The sequence below is a fragment of the Lycorma delicatula genome, chromosome 1 (genome assembly GCF_047948215.1).
Source record: "Lycorma delicatula isolate Av1 chromosome 1, ASM4794821v1, whole genome shotgun sequence".
NCBI classification, from domain to species: Eukaryota; Metazoa; Arthropoda; class Insecta; order Hemiptera; family Fulgoridae; genus Lycorma; species Lycorma delicatula.
The window spans coordinates 322,726,011-322,749,459 of record NC_134455.1 but is presented as its reverse complement, the minus strand read 5'-3'; the positions used below and the strand labels follow the sequence as shown (position 1 = coordinate 322,749,459).

General features: G+C 29.5%; 1 protein-coding gene across 2 annotated transcripts in view; it reads left to right on the top strand.

Moving 5' to 3' along the window:
• LRP1 (LDL receptor protein 1) overlaps nt 1–23,449 on the top strand; it is a 473,582-nt gene that overhangs the window by 214,396 nt on the left and 235,737 nt on the right. For both annotated transcript variants that reach the window (XM_075382014.1, XM_075382015.1), the window contains 4 exons: nt 433–688; nt 5,383–5,589; nt 10,649–10,897; nt 21,005–21,205. In XM_075382014.1, the coding sequence (XP_075238129.1) occupies nt 433–688; nt 5,383–5,589; nt 10,649–10,897; nt 21,005–21,205 (913 nt within the window). The remainder of the gene's footprint in view (nt 1–432; nt 689–5,382; nt 5,590–10,648; nt 10,898–21,004; nt 21,206–23,449) is intronic.

The window sequence follows — 23,449 nt, the reverse complement described above, 5'->3', positions numbered from 1 at the left end:
TTCTAAAAATTTGATTTATAAATTTTAGTCACATAAGAAACTGTTATAAACAATACACATTGAGCGACTGGGTAGTAGATGAGAGTTTTATCTTTTTAGAAATGAAAACTAATAGTTGTAATATGAATCTCAATCAAAGCAATTCATATTTATGATAAATATTATGTGTTAAATTAAGGTGTTAGCACAAGTTCATTTAGGTGTAGGCAGTATTTTCATTCATTAGATCATTTTAAGTTTTTCTTTTACGTACAGTGCACTTCGAAGCTTGCATTTTAAAAATTGTTTAATATAACTTCTATTTATAGTACTTTCTGGTTCTACTACTGTTATAACTAGTGTAGATTAATGGGGCTGCAGATTATCAAGATTGTAATGCAGTTTTATTGAATATAGAAATGAAATTAATCTCTTTTATTAATATATTTTCAGTTCTACTGCATCCAAGATTCATTTTGTATCTCAGAATCAAAGGTTTGTGATGGACATCGAGATTGTTCTGATGGGTCAGATGAACACTGCTCTACTGAAACTCGTAAGGATGAAACAAAACCAGAAAAACTGCCACCTTCACATTGTCATGCTAATGAGTTTGATTGCCGTGATGTTGCTGGTACTTGTATTAGAAAGCAATATGTCTGCGATGGATTAATCGATTGTTTGGATGGTTCAGATGAATTTGGATGTGGTTAGTATTTTTAAAGGTACTCTGTAAATTAAAGTTGTGTATGGGAATATTTATATTAATCATAAGATAATAGATATAATGTGAGTGAAATTTTGTGGTGGTTTATTAAGGAACAGATGCAAAATGAAATATATGTTTATTAATCCATAGTAATAAAATAATTAGTATAAAATGAAACATTAAATTATTAGTATTAAATTGTATAAAATAATTGAGTAGTTGTTATTAAAGAAAAACCACATTTACCTCATACAAATCTTGTACCTTAGATTTGATGAATTTTGTTTATTGTTATGAATCCAATTTGTGTTTAGTATTAAAAAGGTACGTGTGTGTGTGTGTGTATGTGTACCCATGCACACACACACACACACACACACACACACTAACTCACTCACTCACTCACTCACTCACTCACTCACTCACTCACTCACACACACACTCACTCACTCACTCACATACTCACTCACTCACTCACTCACATACTCACTCACTCACTCACTCACTCACTCACTCACTCGCTCACTCGCTCACTTGCTCACGCTCACACTCACACTCACACTCACACTCACACTAACACTGTTATTATTAGCTGTTTTAAGGCTGGTTTACTGCCTCTATATCTCATCAGCTCCAACCCAAATTTGGAAAGTGGCTTATGGCTTTGAAATTCCCAGATCTTATCTAAAATTTCTCCATATAAATTTAAGTATTATTTTAATGAAGTTATCGAGATTCAGATATTACAAAAATTAAATTTTTTATTTACACAAAATTATTGTTTAAAAAAAAAAAAAATGTTTATTATAATGATTTTACTTCAAACCAAACCAGATTTAAACTTTATGATTGTTTTGTATATGTCAAAGATTTTCAGCTGTGTCTGTAATCATCAGAAGTAATGTTAGTGAGTTTTTTGTGTTGTAATTTTAGCAGAATTCATCGTTGACTGATTTTTGACCTTGAAATTTGTGTTTAAAATGTAGTTTAAAGAAAACTCATTTCTTTTCATTTAATATTTTTTTGTTGTGTTTTTTGTATTTTTGTAAAACTTTTATTTTTTGACTAGATTCTTGTTTGATTTATTTCTAGTTTGTTCGTGCAAAAAATGTATTGCCGACATGTACTTAAAACTTTTACTATAACTAATTAAAGGGCCTTTCAGTGGTTCCTTTTAATGTCTTATGTCAAGAATTTAGTGAAGTCAGTGTCAAAGTCTTTAATCATAAAAACAGTGCATGATTTCCTGCACACAGTTCACAAGTAAAATAAAATTTACATAACTTTAGTTATGAGTTGCATTCTTTGATTGTGTTATTCATTATACTGCTAGTCCCTGTAAGGAACAGAGTGAAAAAGTTACACATAGAACTGAACATATCTTGTATTTTGGGCTGTTTGGCATGCCAATGAAAGCGCAGTTGTACATTTGGCTCAGTAAAGAAGGCTAGGAAACCATCTCTTCTTACTAACAAAGACTGAAATCTGGGAATGGTTACGCCTGTTTCTCTCCTTGAATCAACCAATAGGTGATTTCATTTGTTCCTTAATCACCTGACTTCTTTATCTACTTTTGGAAGTAGATAAAGAAGTTATTCTTGTTAATATCTTCTAATGACTTGTAGGTTAAAATTTGGAAATTATATAGTTTTATACTATTTTGTGTAGTAAAATATATAGTATAAGTCTTTGTTTTCCTGTAGTCTTTGTACACTTCATGCTCTATTTTTCTAATGCCTCAAATTCTTCTGACTGTGCTTCTAAGTGTTTCGCATTTTTTTAATTGAAAGTTTACTATTACATTTACAGAAACAGAAGTAGATTACAAATTTTTTTAATACGAGTATCTATTGTTTATGTTGGCGACATAAACATTAAATTTTCTACAATTTTGGTAGCAGAGATCATACAAGTAGCTGAATAACACTGAATATGTTGTCAGGTTATCCCAGCTTTGAAAAATCATGATTGTTCTTATTGCAGATGATAAAATACTAGTTTGTCAGCTGGTCATTGGACATTTGATTGAAACTCATCCTGGAGCTGCCCATTAGGTTAAAGTCAAGCCTTCAGAGGATAAAATCAGAATTCTTACCAATAGGCATGTCCATTCACAAATAGAAATTGAAAGCATGACCTTAGTTGAAACTGACCCTAGACTATCTGCAGTGGACTTAAGTTGTACTTAGCAGGCAGTAAAAAAATATATCCAAGACAAATGTTTGATGTAGACTGGCTGGCTAAAAAGCAGCTCTTAACATCAGTAATCTGCAGAAAATAGCTCATGTGAGTGAAGCACATAAAACTGGATCAAAAAAGACAGAAAAGTGTTATTTTCTACTAAATCACACTTTTATGTTTGTGTTTAAGGACTAAGAGTTGCATATAAGAACATTAGGAAGACATCTAGTGAAAAAAATTCCCAGTTCATTATCAACAATTAGTTAAATTTTGATTATCCCGTTACTGGCTTTAGCATTTGAATATCTGGTTTTCTTCAAAGTCTGTCGTATGAGTTGGAAATCTGTTTGCACAAGGTAGCATTTGAGTTTGGCAACATCTATGCTAAGAAACGTGAAATATTTAAAAAGAAAAAAGAACTTTAAAATACCCAGTGACCATCCAACCTTCCCGATAATAAAAATGATTAACTTAAAAACCTGGGCTAATTTTTAAATAAAGGAATTGCAAAAATTAGTTATAATGTAAAAACTGATCTTTTAAATCATTTGAAAGACATCCTTGTCTTTCATCCAGAAGTTTCTGGGTTTGAATCTTGGCCAGACTTGGCATTTTTCATTCACTGCAAAACTTTTATTTCATAAGTAACTGTATTTGAGTAGTTAGCCTATAATTTATAAAATAATTAAATAATAAAGATATGCTTTCATGACAAAGAAAGTAAAGTATAGCACATTAAATTAATTTTGTTTATTTTTATGTCAAATAATTTATATGAATTAATTAAGTGAGGAAAAATTAGTTAGTAGATATTTACAACATAATGAATGCACATACACCATTTCTCTAATTAAAATTACATTTTTTTACGTAACTAACCATATTTGGACAAATTTGCACTCTATTGTAATACTTGTATAATGTAATTTCCTTTTCTTTATTTTTCAGCATAATTACCTCATTGTATTTATACCTACCTCATTGAATTTATTCAGCTAAGGATCAGGTTTCTTGATCACTGTGTCATAGATATCTTTTGGTTGCTCTCTTAACCATGTTATTATTATGCCTTGAATCTTATCAAAATAAAAACTTTTTCCAACCAGGTGTTTTGTTAACTTTGTAAACAAGTAATATTTACTTGTTGAGGTTTTAGTTACATGAAGAATAGAGCAAAAGTTCCTGTTTAAAGGTCTGCAATTACTTTCATCTGATTTGAGCAGTGTATGGACAAGATTATTGTATAGCAGTCAGACTTTTCTCATCAGCATTCCTTGCTATTTGTTTTATTTCATCCAGAGCTTTTTTTAGTGTTTCTCTGTAACCATAATTTATGTGTCTGCTTAAATATCAGTTTATGTTAAGTGTGAAAATGAATCAATGTATTGTATCTGAGATCAAAAGTCAATAAGGAATAATCGCTTCTTGTTCCAGAAGACAACTGCCATGATTGTTTACGCGCTGATTTTGAATTATATATAATTAATTTGTTGATGTTTTCAATTATATGTGAGTAAACACTCACATTCGTGTGTAGAACTATATGGATTTTTCAGGAAAATAGTGCCCACATTTCATCTCCTGTCTCAATGCTTTCCAGATTGTTTTTGATACTTCAGTATAGTTCATGAAATTTGATGTCAACTATGAAAAAAATTTCACTTATATTTTTATTTTCTGGACATCCTTGTATTATTGTATTTAGTTCTTAAAAGTAGGGTTATGTTAATAAGTTTTTATTTATTTTTTATTTCTATTTTTTAAATACTAAATTCTAAAGTCTTCATAAGTTATGAATTCATCAGATCTAACAATAACTAATAGTTATTGTAAGTTACAACAATTCTGTTAAAAAAAGTTTATATTTGGTATGAATGTAGATTACTTATAACTGCTGTATATATATATAGTTTTCGTATGTGTTTGTAGCCTTCTTATTTCTTTATATTTTTTCTTTTCCACCTTCAGTGATTACATTTTTATTACTCAGATGATTCTTGTTATAGTAAATGAATAAACAGATTTACATAATTTGAAATGTTTCTTCATCAAAAAATATATAAAGATTATATGGTTTAGTTTTAAAATAGTACCCCATTTTTTTTTTTTATAAAGAAAGCATAACAAGGGAAAGTATGAGAAATGATTACGTACTGAATAATCATAAGAATTTACATTAACTACATTATACGGATATGGTAGGGAACTTCAGTTATCAGTAAGTTTATCAGTTAAGTATCAAACTTATCACTACTTATGTAAATTTTAATGTAATATTTGGTAAATTAAATTGTTTACATTAGTAGTAGTATAAACAGGCATTGTGCAGTTCAATATTAAATAAGCATTTAAATCTAAAATTTGTTCAGCTAATATAAAATAATATAGTTTTTTATTAATATCTGTTCTGTGAAGAGTTTAATTAATTTTACGCAACTATATTTTTTTAAACTTGTTTTTCAAAAAATTTGTTATTTACTACCTTGGATATTATGATAATTCCCTTTGTTTAGATGTGAAAAATTGTACTGATGAATTTTGTAAGAAGAAGAAACCATCTCTTTTAAGTACTACTCCTTTACCATCAACAGCTTCACCTCTTCCAGAGTGCCATTTTCCAAATCGTTCATGTGATAATGGAAAACGATGTATTGATATTGAGCAAGTATGTGATGAAAAAATAGACTGTCATGATCAATCAGATGAAGGTCTTCGTTGTAGTAAGTAATAATAATAACTTACTTTCATATTACATGAAATAATATTTATAATAAATTGTTTGATTTTTCTCAGATATTTACTTATTATATACAGGATTTAGAAATGTCTGGAAATAGTCTCATGTAACAAAACTGAGTGTGACTAGACAGTAGAAACAGTTGGACAAATATTTTCAGCTAAAAAAATACTATTTTACAGGTTTGAAATTTTTATCTGCAATTATGAATCAGACTTTAATTTTACATAAAAAATTTGAAGAGGAAAATAATGGTAAAACTTTTTTTTAATAACATTTATTTTGGGATCTAAGAAAATAAAAAACGCTAGAAATGAAATGAGGGAAAATGTGCTGTATGACTACTTTATTTTGTTTCTCCTTCAGAAGTATTCAATAACATCTTTGTGTAAGTTATTGTTGTAAAACAGCTCAAATGTTTTACTCAATCAATAACAATGTATGTAATTACAGATACTTTACAGTATTGTTATATAATTAATAACATATTACCAGTATACTTATTTGAAGCAGTATTACAAATTAAAATTGTAAATTAGTTATTAACTATTAATTCAGCTGTTACTTCTCTATATTAATTTCTTTTTTTTTAATTTTATACTCTTACGTAATATAATTGTGATGTAACTGTTAACATATGAAACCGAAGAATTATGTAAATTAATTGCATATTAAAAGGTAATGTAATTGTAATTTATCTTATTTATTTTAATTTTATCTTATAATTTAGTGAAAATTTTATTTTTTAAATACTGTTTCTGCAAAAATAAAAAAAGGACTTTCTTTGTTAATGATGTGTGGATATGGTGATAGTGCTGTAGTATAGTCTTTACAAGAGGTGATAGATTTCTCAACAGAGTACAAATAGCTAAATCAAATGTAGGCGTGAAATTAAAATACTTTGAAGAAATTGGTATTGATCTTTATGGATGGGCTATTATCTGCCATTAATGAGGAAAAATCATTTATATATATATATATATATATATTGCTGACATTTGTTAAATACCCGTTCAATTCTTAGAAAGTCCTTAAAAATAATGAATTATATCCTTTTCTGCTAAAAATTGTGCTAGAACTTTCAGAAGATGATTTTGATAATTGAGTTGATTACTATGAAATATGATGCAAACATTTAATACAGTCTAATTTTTTTTTTAAATTCAGTCATTTTCAGATGAAACTTCATTTTTATTGAGCGACCATGATAAACATAACAATGAAATAGATAGATAAATAAATATAATTATCTACATTGGAGCATTAATAATCATCCCCAGTTGATTATAGGTCAGAATATAATAAGGATAGCATTTAAATGCTACTTTTCAGTATTTTAATATCTTATTGCTCAGTAAAAAAAAATAAATGCTCAGTATTTTATTTATAAATTACACAGTATTTAAAAAAAAAATTGTACAGCAAAATATTCAAATTGTTAAGTAAACAGTACATATTATTAAATTGAATGAACCTAGCAAAATTCATTATTTTTTTTTTAGTAAAAAAAGAAGTAATTTTTAAAATAAAATTTCACTTGTAAAAAGGGATTTTTGTTGCAACTGGTTTGCAACTATAGTTGTAAAGCTGTATGCACCCAAGGTTTGGTGTACACCAAACCTGTTGCTGTTTTCTCTCACTTATATCTGAAAAAATTTTTAAGCTCAAAAACTTTTTTATAAAGAAACGGTGATTAAAAATTTAAAGCCATAATGAACTAAATATCTAATTACATGGATGATGGAAGGGAAAGTGACTATGCAGAAATTACAGTGGAAAATAGACAAATTATAGAAAAAGAATGAGATTTCCCTAACAGGGCTTCAGTGTTAGAAGTTGTAAAGAAAGAAAGTGTGTAGAGTTTTCATTATAAGAATACGGAAGGAAATATAAGTTAAATATCTAGTTACAATCAGGTAAAATATCAAAGTCAACAATGCAATGTAACCTAATCTAACCTGTCCTAAGTTGGCATTATAAGGTGAGTATTAAATACTCACTTAGTATATTTTTTTTAAATTAAAAGTTCAGTTGTATTATATTAAGTTAAAAATTCTCATCTTTTTTTTATTTTTGTATATATGTTTAGCGAAGGAGCCACTTTGTAATCTTATATATATATATATATATATATATAAAAATGAATGTTTGTTTTTTTGTCCCATATGCGTTCTTATGCCATTCATCTGATTGCGATGAAACTTTGGTGAGTTGTGCGCGCACCCACAAAGGTTTCTGAATTAGTTTGGTGGCGCTGGGGTCGAGATATTTTGAAAAATTTCTCATTTATTGTATTTATGGACTGATTTGGCTCATAGCCAGAATATATAATAGTTACGTGAAAATAAAAGTTTTTGCAAAAACTATACCTGCTAGGTGAAGCCAGTGTTGAGATATTTATGAAACGAACGAACAAATATACAAACAGACTTTCTTCTTCTATATATATAAAAGGCAATGTTCATATCTGTGTCCGCTATAGACTAAAAAACTAACTAATAGACTAAAAACTGGACTGATTTACACATGGGAAAAAAGAAAAAAGGGAAAAATTGAAAAGGGGAAAAGTGAAAGGTTACATTTTGTGAAGTTCCGTAATATTCAGTTTTTTAATGTTTTATCAAACTTTCAATTGTATTCATTTAATCTATGCATATATGTATATACTCAAATATAGCAATAACAAACCATTGCCAGGTCTGCTAGTAATAAATAAAATAAATAAATATTATATACCTACCTGGTTTAAGTTTTTCTTTGAGGAACATAAAGATTTTTTTTACTACATGTTTAATATTTTTACTATGCATTTAGTATTTTACTGCGCATTTTTGAGTTTTCTGAGCATTTAGTTTTTATACTGATTATTTTTTTAAACTGGTGTCTAATGTTTTACTAATTAAATAAATTACTGTGAATTTTTGCTTTGTGTTTAGTTATAATACTGGGCGTTGAATTTGTAGCACTTCAATAATAGAATCTTTGATGACTAATGATTATTAGTCACCATTTTATAATTGGGCCTTTTACTTTAGATGTCAGTGTTTATTGTGACATTTAGTAACACTGTGACTACGTGGCATATTTATTGTAACATATTAGATGAAAGTTTTGATTCTTCCAACCATCTAGGAAAATGTTAGATAACTATTTAGCAATTTATGGTTTCGGGAAGAAGCTGTAAGTTATTTAATTGTGAATAATCTAGTTGTAAGTTACAAATGTAATGCTTCAGTGCCATTAAGTTGTGTATCAACACGTTTGAAAAATTTTAAATGATGTATATCCAGACCATGGATAGATTGTAGAGGAGTATTAAAGTGGCCTTTCAGGTCTCCAGTTCTATCTCCACATGATTATATTTTTTGCAGGTGCCTGAAAAATAATGTTTATAAAACCAAATCTGAAACCAATAATAAACTAAGTTAACAAGTAATTGAAAAAGTTGCTCGTAAACTACCAAATATGATATGAGTATTAAGTAGTTGAGATTAGTGTGCTGTAAAACTGCAGAAGGGAAGTACTTTAATTTATTATAGAAAGGTGAGCTCCCAAAATATATTATATAATTTAGAGATGAATATATTTATGTAAATTTTTTAAATTTAATATTGTTTACTTTCTTATAATGCTTGAAATGAATAATGTTAACTGGTCTTTTATGTGTATGTTTTTAATTATATAATATTGTGGTAAAGTATCTGTAATTTTGAATGTTATTATGTTGTTGAATAAATTATTGAGTAGTTTTAGGAATAATGGTTTATTTTATAATAGCTGATTGTTAAAAATAACATGATTCAAAACGATCTAAGGAAAGATAATAAAAAAAAATCAAACAGCACTTTTTCCCTCGCTTCACTTCAACATGATTTTAAATTTTTAGAGGTTTTGTTGATGGTGTAAAAACAAGAATAGTAGTAAAAAAATAGTTTCATCATTTTTCTCATAAATGTAAAAATGGATAAAAGTAGATTTCTTAAACTATTTGTGGTTTTCAGTTAACTTTACTTATGTCAGTTCTCTAAAATTAATTTCTTGACAAACACACCAAACATTAAAAGCAAGTTATTTTAATTTACTTTATTTCATGTTTCATGAAGCAAATGGTGTTTCATGTTTGTAGAACATAAAAACCACCAATTTTGCCATGTAATTTGGGTTCCAGTTATTTTAAAGTATTTTCATTTTATTAAAAGAGTGGAAATTAGGTTGAAATTATTTGCTGGTACACCTAAAACATGAAGCATTTCTAGACCTTTGTTTATGAATTTTTACACATTTTCATCAGTTGATTCAATCTTAAAATTATATCCTTTTCTTCATAAGACACTGTTAAGTCTTAATTCTTTTTATTAAAACCTGTGTAATACTTTGGTAATGTATTTTTTTTATTTTCACTTTTATTTTCAATATTTGTTGGGTTTTTTTTTTGTTATTTAAGCTTTGATAATTCTTCATAGGAAGATGTACATCTCAGTTTCAGAAGAATTTCTTTGTATTTTTCAGAAAAATGTTTAAATAATTCAATAAAATTAATTTAAAAAAATATTTGAAAGAGATCTAAATTGATGATAAAAATAAAGATAATTAGTTAATTTCCAAACAAAATTATTTTCATTCAGTGTATCAAGTGCTCCAACACAGCTGTAGATGAGGTTATAAAGCTAATAAAAATAGAGTATGTCCTAATTTCATAATACTAGTTATTATTATTGAGAGTACATGTGTGCCAAAGTATTTTGAATAAAATTATGGCTTATATTTTCAAATTATTGAGTTGCAAGTGATGTGCTTACTGTTGTTAGTACTTCTGTCCAAAAAAAAAAAAATATAAAGTATGGGAAAAATTGTGCGCTAGATGTAGGAGATATTGTGATGTAATAGTTTATGGAACTAATTGTCCCATAAATTTCAAAATGTGATTTTAAAAGAGTTTTTTGAATAAGATTATTACTCTTATTTTTAATTTTCAGAACTGAACTTATTTTACTTATAAATCATAAATATGCTGGATTATCAGTTCATATTCTTCTTTTCAGTTGATAAAGTTTGTGATGAGACACTGGACTGTTCACATGATTGCCACAATACACCTGAAGGTTACATTTGCAGTTGTCCTGATGGTCTTCATCTTCAGCCTGATGGTGTTTCTTGCTTGGAAACTCATTCCTGTGAGCAGTGGGGAACTTGTTCTCAAGATTGTGAACAAATTGGTCGTCATAAACATAAATGTATTTGTCACGAGGGATATACTCTTCAGTCAGATCGTTTTTCATGCAAGAGTAATGGTATGATATCTTTTCTTCAATTTTAAATAGGTTTATTGTTATTTTGAATTATAGTATGCGGCAATTTTAGATTTGCATGAATAAATACATGGGACACATCTACTGTATGTTCTGACATTTTTCAGCCAGAACAGAAAGAGGAAAACTGAAAGAGATCTTATACAATTTCTAATATTATGGAATTTTATTAATTGTATTTTGTCATTCCATAAATATTTCTGGTGACTGATAAATTGCAAAGATGTTTAGAAAATTAATAAGCCCTCTATTTTATGTATTATTTTCAATTTTCAGTAACAAAGAATACGTATAGAATCTCTTTTTGCTTTGCTTGATAGGAATTATACTAATGCTAATTGACAGTAATTATGCTCAAATTGATTTTTGCAATTTACTGAAATAATCTTAGCTCTGATAAGTATTGTAATGTGATCTTCTTTTATGAAAGTGGTATGATTGAATTGTGCATTTTTATTTCACTTTTTTATTATTAGTTGTAGATTGAGGGAATAATTTATTGATCAGAGAAGCCTAATTTGAGGTATTTTTTTAGATTATTTGGGTAAAATCCTTTTGCTTTTAATTGTCTTTATTCTACAAGTGTTCTTCAAGTTGTTATTATGCATTCATTAATAACTTTGATATATGTGTCTTTATACATAATGACCTGAAATTTAACTGTTTGGTAACTGATGGTAATGACAAAGATTCTGGAAATTCAGTCATTCCTGTTTTCTTATTGAAATATTTTTTTATGATTACTTGTTATTATGGTGTCCATACAAGGTGTTTTCAGTGCAGATCATTTCATAGCGGTTAAAACATGGAGAAGCAAGAAACTGACAGTAGTTTGGATGGGAAAAATGTAACATTATAAATATACCAAACACACAGTAAGGGGGGATTTTGTTTCTTATTGTGTTTGTATAGATAAGCAATTTGTATATAATAGTAATTTCAGATTTCTGTGATGGAGTGGGAGCATTTCAGCCTTTTATCTGGTGGTCAGGTTCAAATCCCAGTCAGGCATGGCATTTTTCATGTACTACAAAATTCCATTTCCATATTCCACCTACAAGTTTCAAAAAGCTTCTGTGTAATTTCATCAACCAAAAGTAAATATTAATCAGATGAGTGATATATGTATATACTAGCCAGAACCTGGACCCTTGGGGATCAGGTCACCCAGGCGAATCCCGGAAACAATTTATAGACTCTTAGGGGCCTTCTGAGGCGGGCTTACCCCATGTTCGCAGAGCTTACTTTGCTCACCATTACCAATTTGCCAGGGGGACCAGTGCCCTGGACACCCGCACAGCTTGCTTCGGTTACCATTCCAATCTACCCAGAGGACTGTACCCCCACACTGTACATTATCCTCATGGTTGTGAGAATAATAATTATAGTATTCAGGCTTTATGAAAACCTGAAAAAGAAGCTAAATTACCAAAGATAGAATAATAGTAACTATGATAACTAAAGTACACACTCCTTTGATGATGAAAAATTCAAAACTTATTTCTTTGCCATGATGGCAGAAATATAATAATGAAGTAAAGGGATTAATCTATTTTTTCCTTAATGAATATCTGTAATTCACAACTTCATCCTCCTTGAGAGCAAAGAAATTATGAATATTTTTTTTATCTTAACCTTCAAGAGAGCTAGGGCCTCAGTTGATGACTTAAAATCTTCCCTGGAGTAACATGAATGTATCCTGCAAATCGGTCAGTTGGTTCTCATGTGATGCATAATAAACAAATTTGGCAAACTTTATACATATTTACATTTCCAAATAACTGTGATCTGTTAGATCAAGATAGTACCTGATGCATACAAAAATTAGCCTTCAACTTACTAACAAAATATGCCATTTGAATTTTGAAAATTGGACGATTGTTTGCAGAGATATAAGACCTCCCCATTGCACCTCCTAAAATAGCACCCCCAGGGTACCCTGTTTGTTAGAAGTTGATGGTGATGATTGGTCTAGCCTCACACCTAGTCCCCATGAGAACCCCATTATTTTAACCAGAATTTTTTTTAATTTGTTTAATATTATTTTATTTAACATAAATTTAGTTCTATTAATTTTGTAATATTATTCATCTGATTGATTCAAATTATTCAGTTCAAACCCAGCTTACACAGTGATAGAGACTCGCAGTTCATTAATTCAATTCATTAAAGTTTGTGCTTCAACTGGCAAATCTCCACTATATTATATATATATATATATATATATATATATATTATTCTATAACATATATATTCTTTTTCTGGGAAGAAATGTGCCTAAAACTTTCTCAGTTATCCCAAGAAACATGGTTAAATTCTTAGTTACGATTTATCCTGCAGTTTTATCTTGAACAAACAAAAACCTTCTTCCTATACACACACTAAATTTTATTATCAGAAAAAAGGGGAAGTTCCGTCAGACTTCATAAAGAGTGTTATAGTCATGATACCAAAGAAATCAGGAGCAGATAAATGTGAAGAATACAGAACATTTAGCTTAACTAGCCATGCATCAAAAATCTTAACTAGAATTCTGTACAGAGGAATTAAGAGGAGAATGGAAGAAGTGTTAGGAGAAGACCAATTTGGTTTCAGAAAAAGTATAGAGACAAGGGAAGCAATTTTAGGCCTCAGATTAATAGTAGAAGAAAGAAAAACAACCAACATATTTGGCATTTATAGACCTAGAAAAGGCATTTGATAACGTAGAATTGAATAAAATGTTCAGCATTTTAAAAAAATTGGGTTCAAGTACAGAGATAGAAGAATTGCTAACATTTACAGGAACCAAAGAGCAACAGTACTAATTGAAGAACATAAGAAAGAAGCCGTAATAAGAAAGGGAGTCCGACAAGGATGTTCCCTATCCCCGTTACTTTTTAATCTTTACATGGAACTAGCAGTTAATGATGTTAAAGTACAATTTAGATCCAGAGTAACAGTGCAAGGTGAAAAGATGAAGATGTTATGATTTGCCAATGATGTAGTAATTTTTGCTGTGAGTAAAAAATATTTAGAAGAAACAATGAATGGCAGGGTTGCCATTCATTGTTTCTTCTAAATGGCATGGTTGAATCCTAGGTAAGAACTACCGCATGAAAATAAACAAGAACAAAACGAAACTAATGAAATGTAGTAGAAATAATGTAGATGGACTACTGAATATAAAAATAGGAAGAGAAAAGATTATGGAGGTAGAAGAATTTTGTTATTTGGGAAGTAGAATTACTAAAGATGGACAAAGCAGGAGTGATATAAAATGCTGAATAGCACAGGCGAAATGAGCCTTGTTTACATCAAAATTAATTTAAAGATCAGGGAAACATTTTTGAAAGTATATGTTTGGAGTGTATCTTTATACTGAAGTGAAACTTAAAGGATTGGAGTACTAACTTTTGAAATGTGGTGCTATAGGAGAATATTAAAAATCAGATGGGTGGATAAAGTGACAAATGAAGAGGTGTTGCGGCAAATCGATGAAGAAAGAAGCATTTGGAAAAATATATTTAAAAGAAGATACAGACTTATAGGCCACATATTACGGCATCCTGGAATAGTCGCTTTAATATTGGAAGGACAGGTAGAAGGAAAAAATTGTGTAGGCAGACCACGTTTGGCATATGTAAAACAAATTGTTAGGGATGTAGGATGTAGGGGGTATACCGAAATGAAACCACTAGCACTAGATTGGAGAGCTGCATTAAACCATTCAAATGACTGAAGACAAAAAAAAAAAATAAGGAAAAATGCTGACTGATATTTAGTTTAAAATTGCAATTGAAGTAAACTATCGGTTGAAAAATTTCATATTAACCAAAGTTCTCCCATCACTTTCATAACCATTCTACTTGTGAAAATAACGGAAAAAGTTCATGTAAGTTCATGTATGTCCTGAAATGAATATAATAGGTTATAAAAGTCCAGGATACACCCCTGTAGATGCAAGAAACATAGTGTGAAACAAAACAAATTATTCAGTTTGGATGAAGATTTTGTTTTAAAAATTATGATTGTGGTTGTTGGGTAAAGTTAACAAAAAGTAAAAGAACACACAGCTCGTATTTGCCAAAAGAAATTGGACTTTAATTAGAAAGAAAACAAAAGAACTTATGTTAAATCATAACCTTAAAAAATAAAAATAAATTATGAAATTAACATACTTAATGATACTTAATAAATAGCAGCTGAATCAATATAAGAACAATGATATTAAATGAGAAAATACATGAATATACATTTTTCAAATACTTATTTTGAAATATATAATTTAATAAAGCCTGAAAACAAGAGAACATAAAACACCTTATTTTCAATTAGATCCTTATAAACATAACATAATAAAAATAGTGTAACTGAAAAGCTGTTACGTTACTGACTTATTCTGTAATAATGAAAATTAGCATTGAACAAATGTCCTTAACTTAGAAAAATAAATTACAACAATTCTTTATATTGGCACTGGCCTTTCCTGATTTATGAACAACAAACTTAGCATTAAAAATTCAAACATGTAATTCTAGTTTAATGTAGAAAAAAAGGCCGCAATAATATTCTAGTACAAAAAGAGTTAATTACAATAATCAAATTGAAATAAATAAACATATAAATAGAGTTCATTTTGGTAAATAAGCATTCTTGAAAATATAAAATTACAAAGTCCTAAAACATAACTGCACATCAGGAGTAATTTGCTTTAGGTTAATTTACGAGAAGTATTATGAATGCAGTTTATGAGTAGAAAAGAATTAATCTCGGCGATTAACAAGTTACAAGAGTTAATTACAATAACAACAAATTATAATAATTAAGCACATAAAATAGGTTGCAGCTGAACAATGACACAACCTTATATAAGTCACCTGTCGTGACTGCACTTAAGTGAATAAATGGTTTTTAAACTAAACTTGAAATTGAAAATGCATAAGGTACGATGAACTGAATGTTCCACAAATTTTAATGATAAAATAACTGTTTAACGTAATAAATAATGAAAATTGAATTTGCCTGTAGCACACAAATATTAGCAAGAGACGAACTCGTGAATGAAGGTAAATGAATACACACAGTAATCCTGGGCGTAGTCCGCAGTGGTGTATCAGGAATACAGGTGAGACGTGATTTAGAGGTTAAACAGGACGTGGCGTCTCAAATATGTAGCAACGAGTTTGGAGAGATTCTGCATCGATGAAAATTGTAGTAAGCAGCTGGAGAAGATTCGGCATCAATAGAATTGGCAGTTTGTAGTGATTGGCACACATTTCACAGGGACGTATACTGAATTGGAAGATTAACTTAACAAAGAGACAGGCAAAAAAAAACATAGAGAGATCGATGAAATCACGCAACACTGACGAGTAGAACTAGAGAATATTTCGACAGAGAAATACTACAACGCTTATAAGAGTATGAAGACGACGAAAGTATCAACATTATACGAGAGAGAGAGAACATCGAAGCCTGGTCCTCCAGCTGGGGGACCAGGATCCCCACAACGTAAAAGTCAGGACTAGAATGACCAAAGCTGGCGTGGTGAGAGGTAGGGGAAGCGAACAAAGCAATGGACAGAAGAGTGTGTGTGTGTGTTGACAACAAGAGTAGTGTCTTAGTGTTAGTATGAGAACGATTAGAGAAAACATGTGGAATTCGGGAACGAAGACATAACAAAAATAATTTACAAGCAAGCAGACCACTAAAGAATTACGTAAGGCTGATAAAATAAATTTCTGAATACGCAAGTTGAAGAAATGACATCAGGGCAGACAAAGAGAAATAGACTTCTAGGAACTATGACAATATTGAAATTGGTGAGAATAAAAACACTTAAGACTGATATATATATATATATTAAGACTAAACAGCAATAAATAATGCGAGATATGAAATAAGCTAACACCAATATGATGATGCAACAGTCAGTCAAGCTGGAGCCTGAGAGAAATGATATCGAAAACAAACCAAAACAACCTATTTTAAAAATACACGTAGATAAGCCTTACAAAAATGCAAAATAAAATTACCAAGCCTGTAAACTACAAGACTTGACCATAACCTTGAATTCATTGGAATAAAACAACTTTACGTAACGGCGTAAACAGTGGTTGAATTCACATATATAAAATAACCACACTATTTGTAACAGCTGTCAGTCATAATATTACATTATCAAAATTTCAGATTTTAGCTGCTGTTTTTTTTTTATTTTCTTTTGTATTCAGTTCAATAGCATTACTGTAGTTATATTAATTTCATAATTGCTAGGTCATGTAGGAAATCACATTAGAGAGTGGACCGTTAGCTGTTTTCTGTTTTGTCTCTATACTGACTGATAGAAGATATTTATTCTGGATCCTGTCATTCGTTGTTATTGGAGATACTGAATATCACATGATCGTAATACAACTAGTTGTATATCATGTCATGGACAAATTGCAAGAGTACAGCATACAACAAACATCACAGATAATACAAGCCACATAACTGCTGTTGTTTAAGCAGAAACAAAGTATATGAAGTAAACATATTTCATTTGGTTCTGCATGTGAGATGCTAGCAGATGCAGCTATATACCCAAAGTATAATTTTGAGTTGTGTGCAAAGAGCACGTGTCATGACATTTGGGAAAGGAGATATGACCAATAGGTTGAATTTATCTAGAAACTCATTCACCAGGTGAATACACATATATTTGGATTTTGACATATGCTTGGAGCCAGGTAAATAAACTGGTAACATCCCCCAACCTACCTCTACTCTTTTTTTTTATGTGATTAAATTCACCATATAAGCTTGAAGCTTGTGCATGGGAATATGAAATGAAAATTTTGTAGTGTATTAAAAATGACTGGGATTCAAACCTGGGACTTCTAAATGTTGCATCTAAACAGAGGGATAGGCCCAAAAAATTTAAAACTAACAGGAATAAAGCCATCAAAAATCGTAAGCTTACTTGAGCAGCTGAATCTGGACCTACAATTTTTATAACATAAGCCTAAAGAATTAAAGAAATACAAAGATCATAAAAGAAAGATACCTACAAAATCAAGTAAGCTGAAAAATTAAAGAATATAGAGACCATAAGAAAGGAGAAAAATTGGAATGTGGTGATGATGATGATGATGCAAGAACTTAAGTTGTTAAAACACAAACTCAACTGAATAAAGAATATAGAGTATAAAACAAGACAAAAAGATACAATGACATTTTCACCTCAACATATTCTAATTAAAAATTTGGTAATGACTTGATTATGGTAATAAAACTGTGGTGATTACCGAATCATGTGGAGAAAAGTGGATTAAATAAATAACAAGCTATAATTATTGCCTATATATCCTTGAATACTAATTTACAAAAAAATTAAACTTTTCTTTATCAGTAATTTATTGTTATTTATTCCAAGAGTAGCTGATTTATTTGAAGAGTTAACCCAATGATGTCACATTTAAATGCCTACACAGCTGACAAGAAATCCTATTTAAATCCCCTGGCAGTATGTTGGGAAATATAGTAATACATAAAAAATCATATAAAATCAACCAATAAAGATTTTTCACTGAAAATGTCTCACAGTTTCAGTTACATTTGTGTTTTCTCTGTTAGCCTTCGATATAAATCTGGAAAAAAATACCAGTTATCTAAAAACAATGTATGACCTCGGTCCAACAATGGTGCACACATGTCGATCACATTAGTACTGGCAGGAAGAGTAGGATTTATCACATCATCATCTACATAAATTTTGAAATATAAACAATAGCCTGAACTAGATTCACAAATTTTGTAAAATTTTATTCCAAATCTTGATCATTTATGTCTATTACATTGCACAAATGAAAGGTGACCTCTGCTTTGTACGAAAGTCAAATGAAATTGACTTTCGTACAAAGCTATGTCCTGAGAAGGGAGATATAATTTGAAAAATTTTGTGGTAAAATGTTATATGATAGGCATAATTTTTCTTAGTTTATCATTTTCATTGTTTTCAGTAGTGAAATCCAAGAAACGTGAAATTAGCTTGAATCTCTCTCTGCTCATTGTTTTGCGAAATATGGGTGTGTTAATGCATCTATTTTTCCTCCAATACAATTGGATACATGATTTTTGCAGCTGCAACTTCAAAATTACTAAAGCAAATAAGCCTTAATGCAGTAGTTTGAAACCATTTATCTTCATTTTTCAACTTTTTCCTAATGGGATTGTTCAGTTGCTTTGTAGCATATGCATTAGTTTCATCACAAATTTTATCAAACAAAGGTTATATTCCTAAAAAATTTGACGTTCTAAAGGTGGACCTGACTTAAAACTTATTCAATATATCTTCATAAATGCTACTATATTTGGTAAATGAATATATAATGGGGTTATTTTAAGTTTTTGTCCAATTCCAATCACTTTGTTTTTTGTGTTGCAGTAGATATGTGCTTAGAAGGCTTGGTGCGATCATTATTATCATCGCTTTCCTCACTAATTTCAACACTAGATTCGATAGAATTATCACTACATACAACTTACTTCAGACTTAGTTTCATCAGAAAAAATCACTACATTCATTATCACTGTTTAGAACACTTCTGAACCCTTTGTCAATTCTTCCTCATAATCACCACGAAACCTTTTCTCTGCCTTGATGGCTACTCCGGTCAACAAAAAATTATGAACAAAGAGATTATTTTATTTCCATAAGAAGCAGTGAGTGAGTCTAGAAAGAGAGATTTACAAAAATCACATGTCAGCACTTCACTTCAGAATATATTACGATGCCACCTATGAGCTATAAACTGAAATATATGCATGTATATGGAGCACTGTTGCATTGTGACCTGAGGTCGTCGTATGACTTGTGCCAAAAATTGCGTGACAATCTCTGGGTGTATATGATTTGAATGGGTTAAGAGAAATGCATTGTGCTCAAAAATTTACATTAATTGGGAAATTGTTCTGGGTGGAAATTTTAATTTAGATCTGAGAAAATAATAAAACCTCATGTTTATTGATTTCACGAAGGGAGAATTCACACCAAAAATAGAATCAAATCCTTTGATAAATTCAGCTGACAATCTTAATTTGACATGGCATTTATAAAAAAACCTTTAAAAAAATCACTTGCAAAAAGTACAAAACATACTTTAATTATTATTTACCAGTATTAACAATTACATCTGGAACATAAGAATACTGAATACTTATTCATAAAATCTTTGTAAATAAATTATGTAATCTAAACTTTTCAGATTTCAAACAGAATGTAGTTATGTGGCTTTTAACTTTTATAGAATAAAAGACCTCTGTGGCCTTGCTGGCCTCCATGACATGAGTGTAGTGTCTTGGCCTTTCATCTGAAAGTCCTGGGTTTGAATTCCGGTCAGGCATGGCATTTTCACATGCTACTTGTCATTCATCTCATTCTCTGAAGCAATACCTAACGGTGGTCCTGGCGGTTAGATAAAAAAAGCCCTCATTTATTATTATTTTTAGTTAACTTCACTTTTTTTTTAGAACAAAAATAAATTACTGTTTGAAAAGAAGTTATATTGTAACTTTATGTTTTGAAAAAAGTTAGTATAGGGGATGAAGATATTAATTTTTTTTTCAAATTTAGTCTTTGAAATAATATGATTTAGTCTAACTGAAATTAAATAATAATAGTAGATATTTAGTCTAACTGAAATTTTATGAGGGTTAATACTTTGTACTTCTATTTTAACACATTCTTTTATTTATTCAATTTGGTTTGTTTATAACCATACGTGATTTTGCGGGTTAATTGTGTTTTACAGAATTTTATCATCATTTATGTTAAAATACTTTAACACATACTTGTGTAATCAAATATGAGTGACATGTTTTGTTTTGGTTTTTTTGGAATTAATTGCTGAGATAATGAAGTTTTGAAATTGTATTTATCAAAAATTGTAAAAATTAGATTTTCTGTGAATTTTAAAAAAATTAAATGATAATTTTCTTGTTTTTTTCTTTTTAATGAATTCTTAATAAAACAATGAAAAAAGTACTACACAAAATTATTATTGTTATGAGTGATTCACATTTTCTGTATTGTGTAAATGATTTTTAAAACTATTTTATTTCCAGATGGGGCTGTTCCATATCTAATTTTCAGTAGCAGACATGAATTGCGTAGTGTGGATTTGATGACATTTAATGTGAAACCCCTTATCTTCAATTTAAAAAATACAATTGCACTTGACTTTTATCATTCTAATGATACAGACATGGTATTTTGGACTGATGTTATTGATGATAAGATCTATCGTGGATCACTTATTGGTGGTTGTGAGTATTTACATTATATTTATATTTTATTAGCATTAATATTAAAATTGTATTTACTGTTTCCTGTAGCTTATTTATATTGCACAACTATAACTCAATGTTTTTCTAAAATACAGATGACAGAATTAATGTTATTTGTTTATTGTAGATTGTATGTTTTATCGTTATATATCCATTTCTCATTTAACCCATAGATAATATATAAACTAGTTTAATAACGTTTGACACTATGAAACATTTTCTACAACAGTTAAAAACTATTTATTGGGCTTTGTGCTGATGGTAGTTTAAGGATTTGTTGTATGGATAAAAATATGAACAGACTAAAAAAAAAATTGGCAATGATTACTTGTGAATTTAGAAAGTTAATTCTTACATGTTACATTAGTTTTTTCCTTTCCTGCGACTAGACATCAAACACTTGTAACCGCTATGATCACATCTTTTGTCATATTCTGTTATACCTAATCTTCCCACCTTATGTGTTGATCTCTACCAAACCTAATAACCTGGAGAATCAAGCTCTCCAACTTCATAAGAGACAAGGTCTGCCTTCACAAGATAAAATATTTTTATTTGTGGTCGTTGGAAATTATAAAATGTATTCTGTCTGGTGTCTGCCTACTGTTGGTAATGTCTGGCACTTTCCATATGAGATTTTCCCAACTTCATGTGGACCTAATAAGTTCCTACTCACTTACTGCATAAAGAAAAAAAAAATGTCTTTGTCTAAGACCAAAATCGCTTCCTAGACTGAGGCCTTGTTCTCTTTTCCCATAATTCATCACTCCCCTTATGATGCCTGAAAATATTGTGGATCAACTAAAGAGGATCTGTACCTTGTTCAAAAATATATTTTACCATTTTTTATCAAAAATATTATCAAATCCAGACACTTAAATAAGATGAACACTGCTGATGTCGTTAATCAGTTGATTTAGGGTCACAATGCAGCCTTGAACCAGCCTTAAATTCCATTAATACACTTCAAAGCCTTCAAAGCTGCCGGACTGAAGGGTATAAAAAAGATGATGTTTAGACCCTTTACAAGCATTTATTAAATGTTATTCAAGATTCTGTAGCAAGGACTAATGTGAAAAACATTCCACTGAGCCTAGATCCTTCTTATAAATTAATACCTAGCAAATAATTACTCTCATTCTATTTCCTTACCAACAGCCATCAGTATAACACAAGAAGGAGCCACTCTTTGACTAACTCCTTCATTTTTCAGCTCCTTATTGTAACCTAGGAGTGCTTAAATTCATATAATCTTGATGAAAAATTAAAAGTATCTGTATTATATTTTACATCAATAACATCAGTATTTTAATAACCATACTTGTTTCAGAAACTACTTTAAAATCTCTGTATGACTGTCAACCCTTAAGGTGTCTTTATTGCCTCCTTTACCCTTTAGCCTGAGGGTACTAACGCTTGCCCCTTTTTTAATTTAAAGATGTATTAGGTCAAAATCTCACAGTACTATCAGGAACATGTTTGTTGGTTACAAATTAATAATTTTTTTTGTGAAAGAGTATGTAAAAATCTAGTAATCGGATATTAAATTTATTATAGTTATAGTATGCTAGTTGGCAGTAAAATTTTAATTGTGATTGCAACTTGCAAAATATGTATTACATTACCTAAGTTTTATTGAAGTGGTTTATTGAATTGAACAAAATGATTTTTGGGAAAAAAACTGTGCAGGAAATTCCTGATTATGCAAAGTAATGGCTGGGACATGGTCCATGGACTACATAAAATTAGAGGTAGCTTATTGGTAAGATCTGCTACATTTCCAAGAATCTATGCAGTTTAATTATTTGAACATAAACCACTGTAATAACATATTTATTTTAATATTTCTTAAGTACAGTAAAATTAAAAAGTATATATTAATATTTAAAAATTTGATTATTAAATAAAAACACTAATATTTATTAATCATTGTTTATTAAATTAGTCCATAAAGTCTTGTTATAAAATAAGTTTAATATATATATATATTAGATTAAAGTTTAAAAATCAGTTAAGATAAATGGTGTCTTCTGTATCTTTGTATTAAAAACCTCTCTTTTTAGTGGATGTCATAGTCTTTGTATTCACATTACAGTCTATGTTGTATTAATTAGTTGTCTGATAAACTTTCTTGTGTCCTGTAAGCATTTGGGCAAAACTTCCATGTTATTCAGCTCTGAACCATTGGACATGTTGGGTTAACATTATTTCTTTTTATTTTCG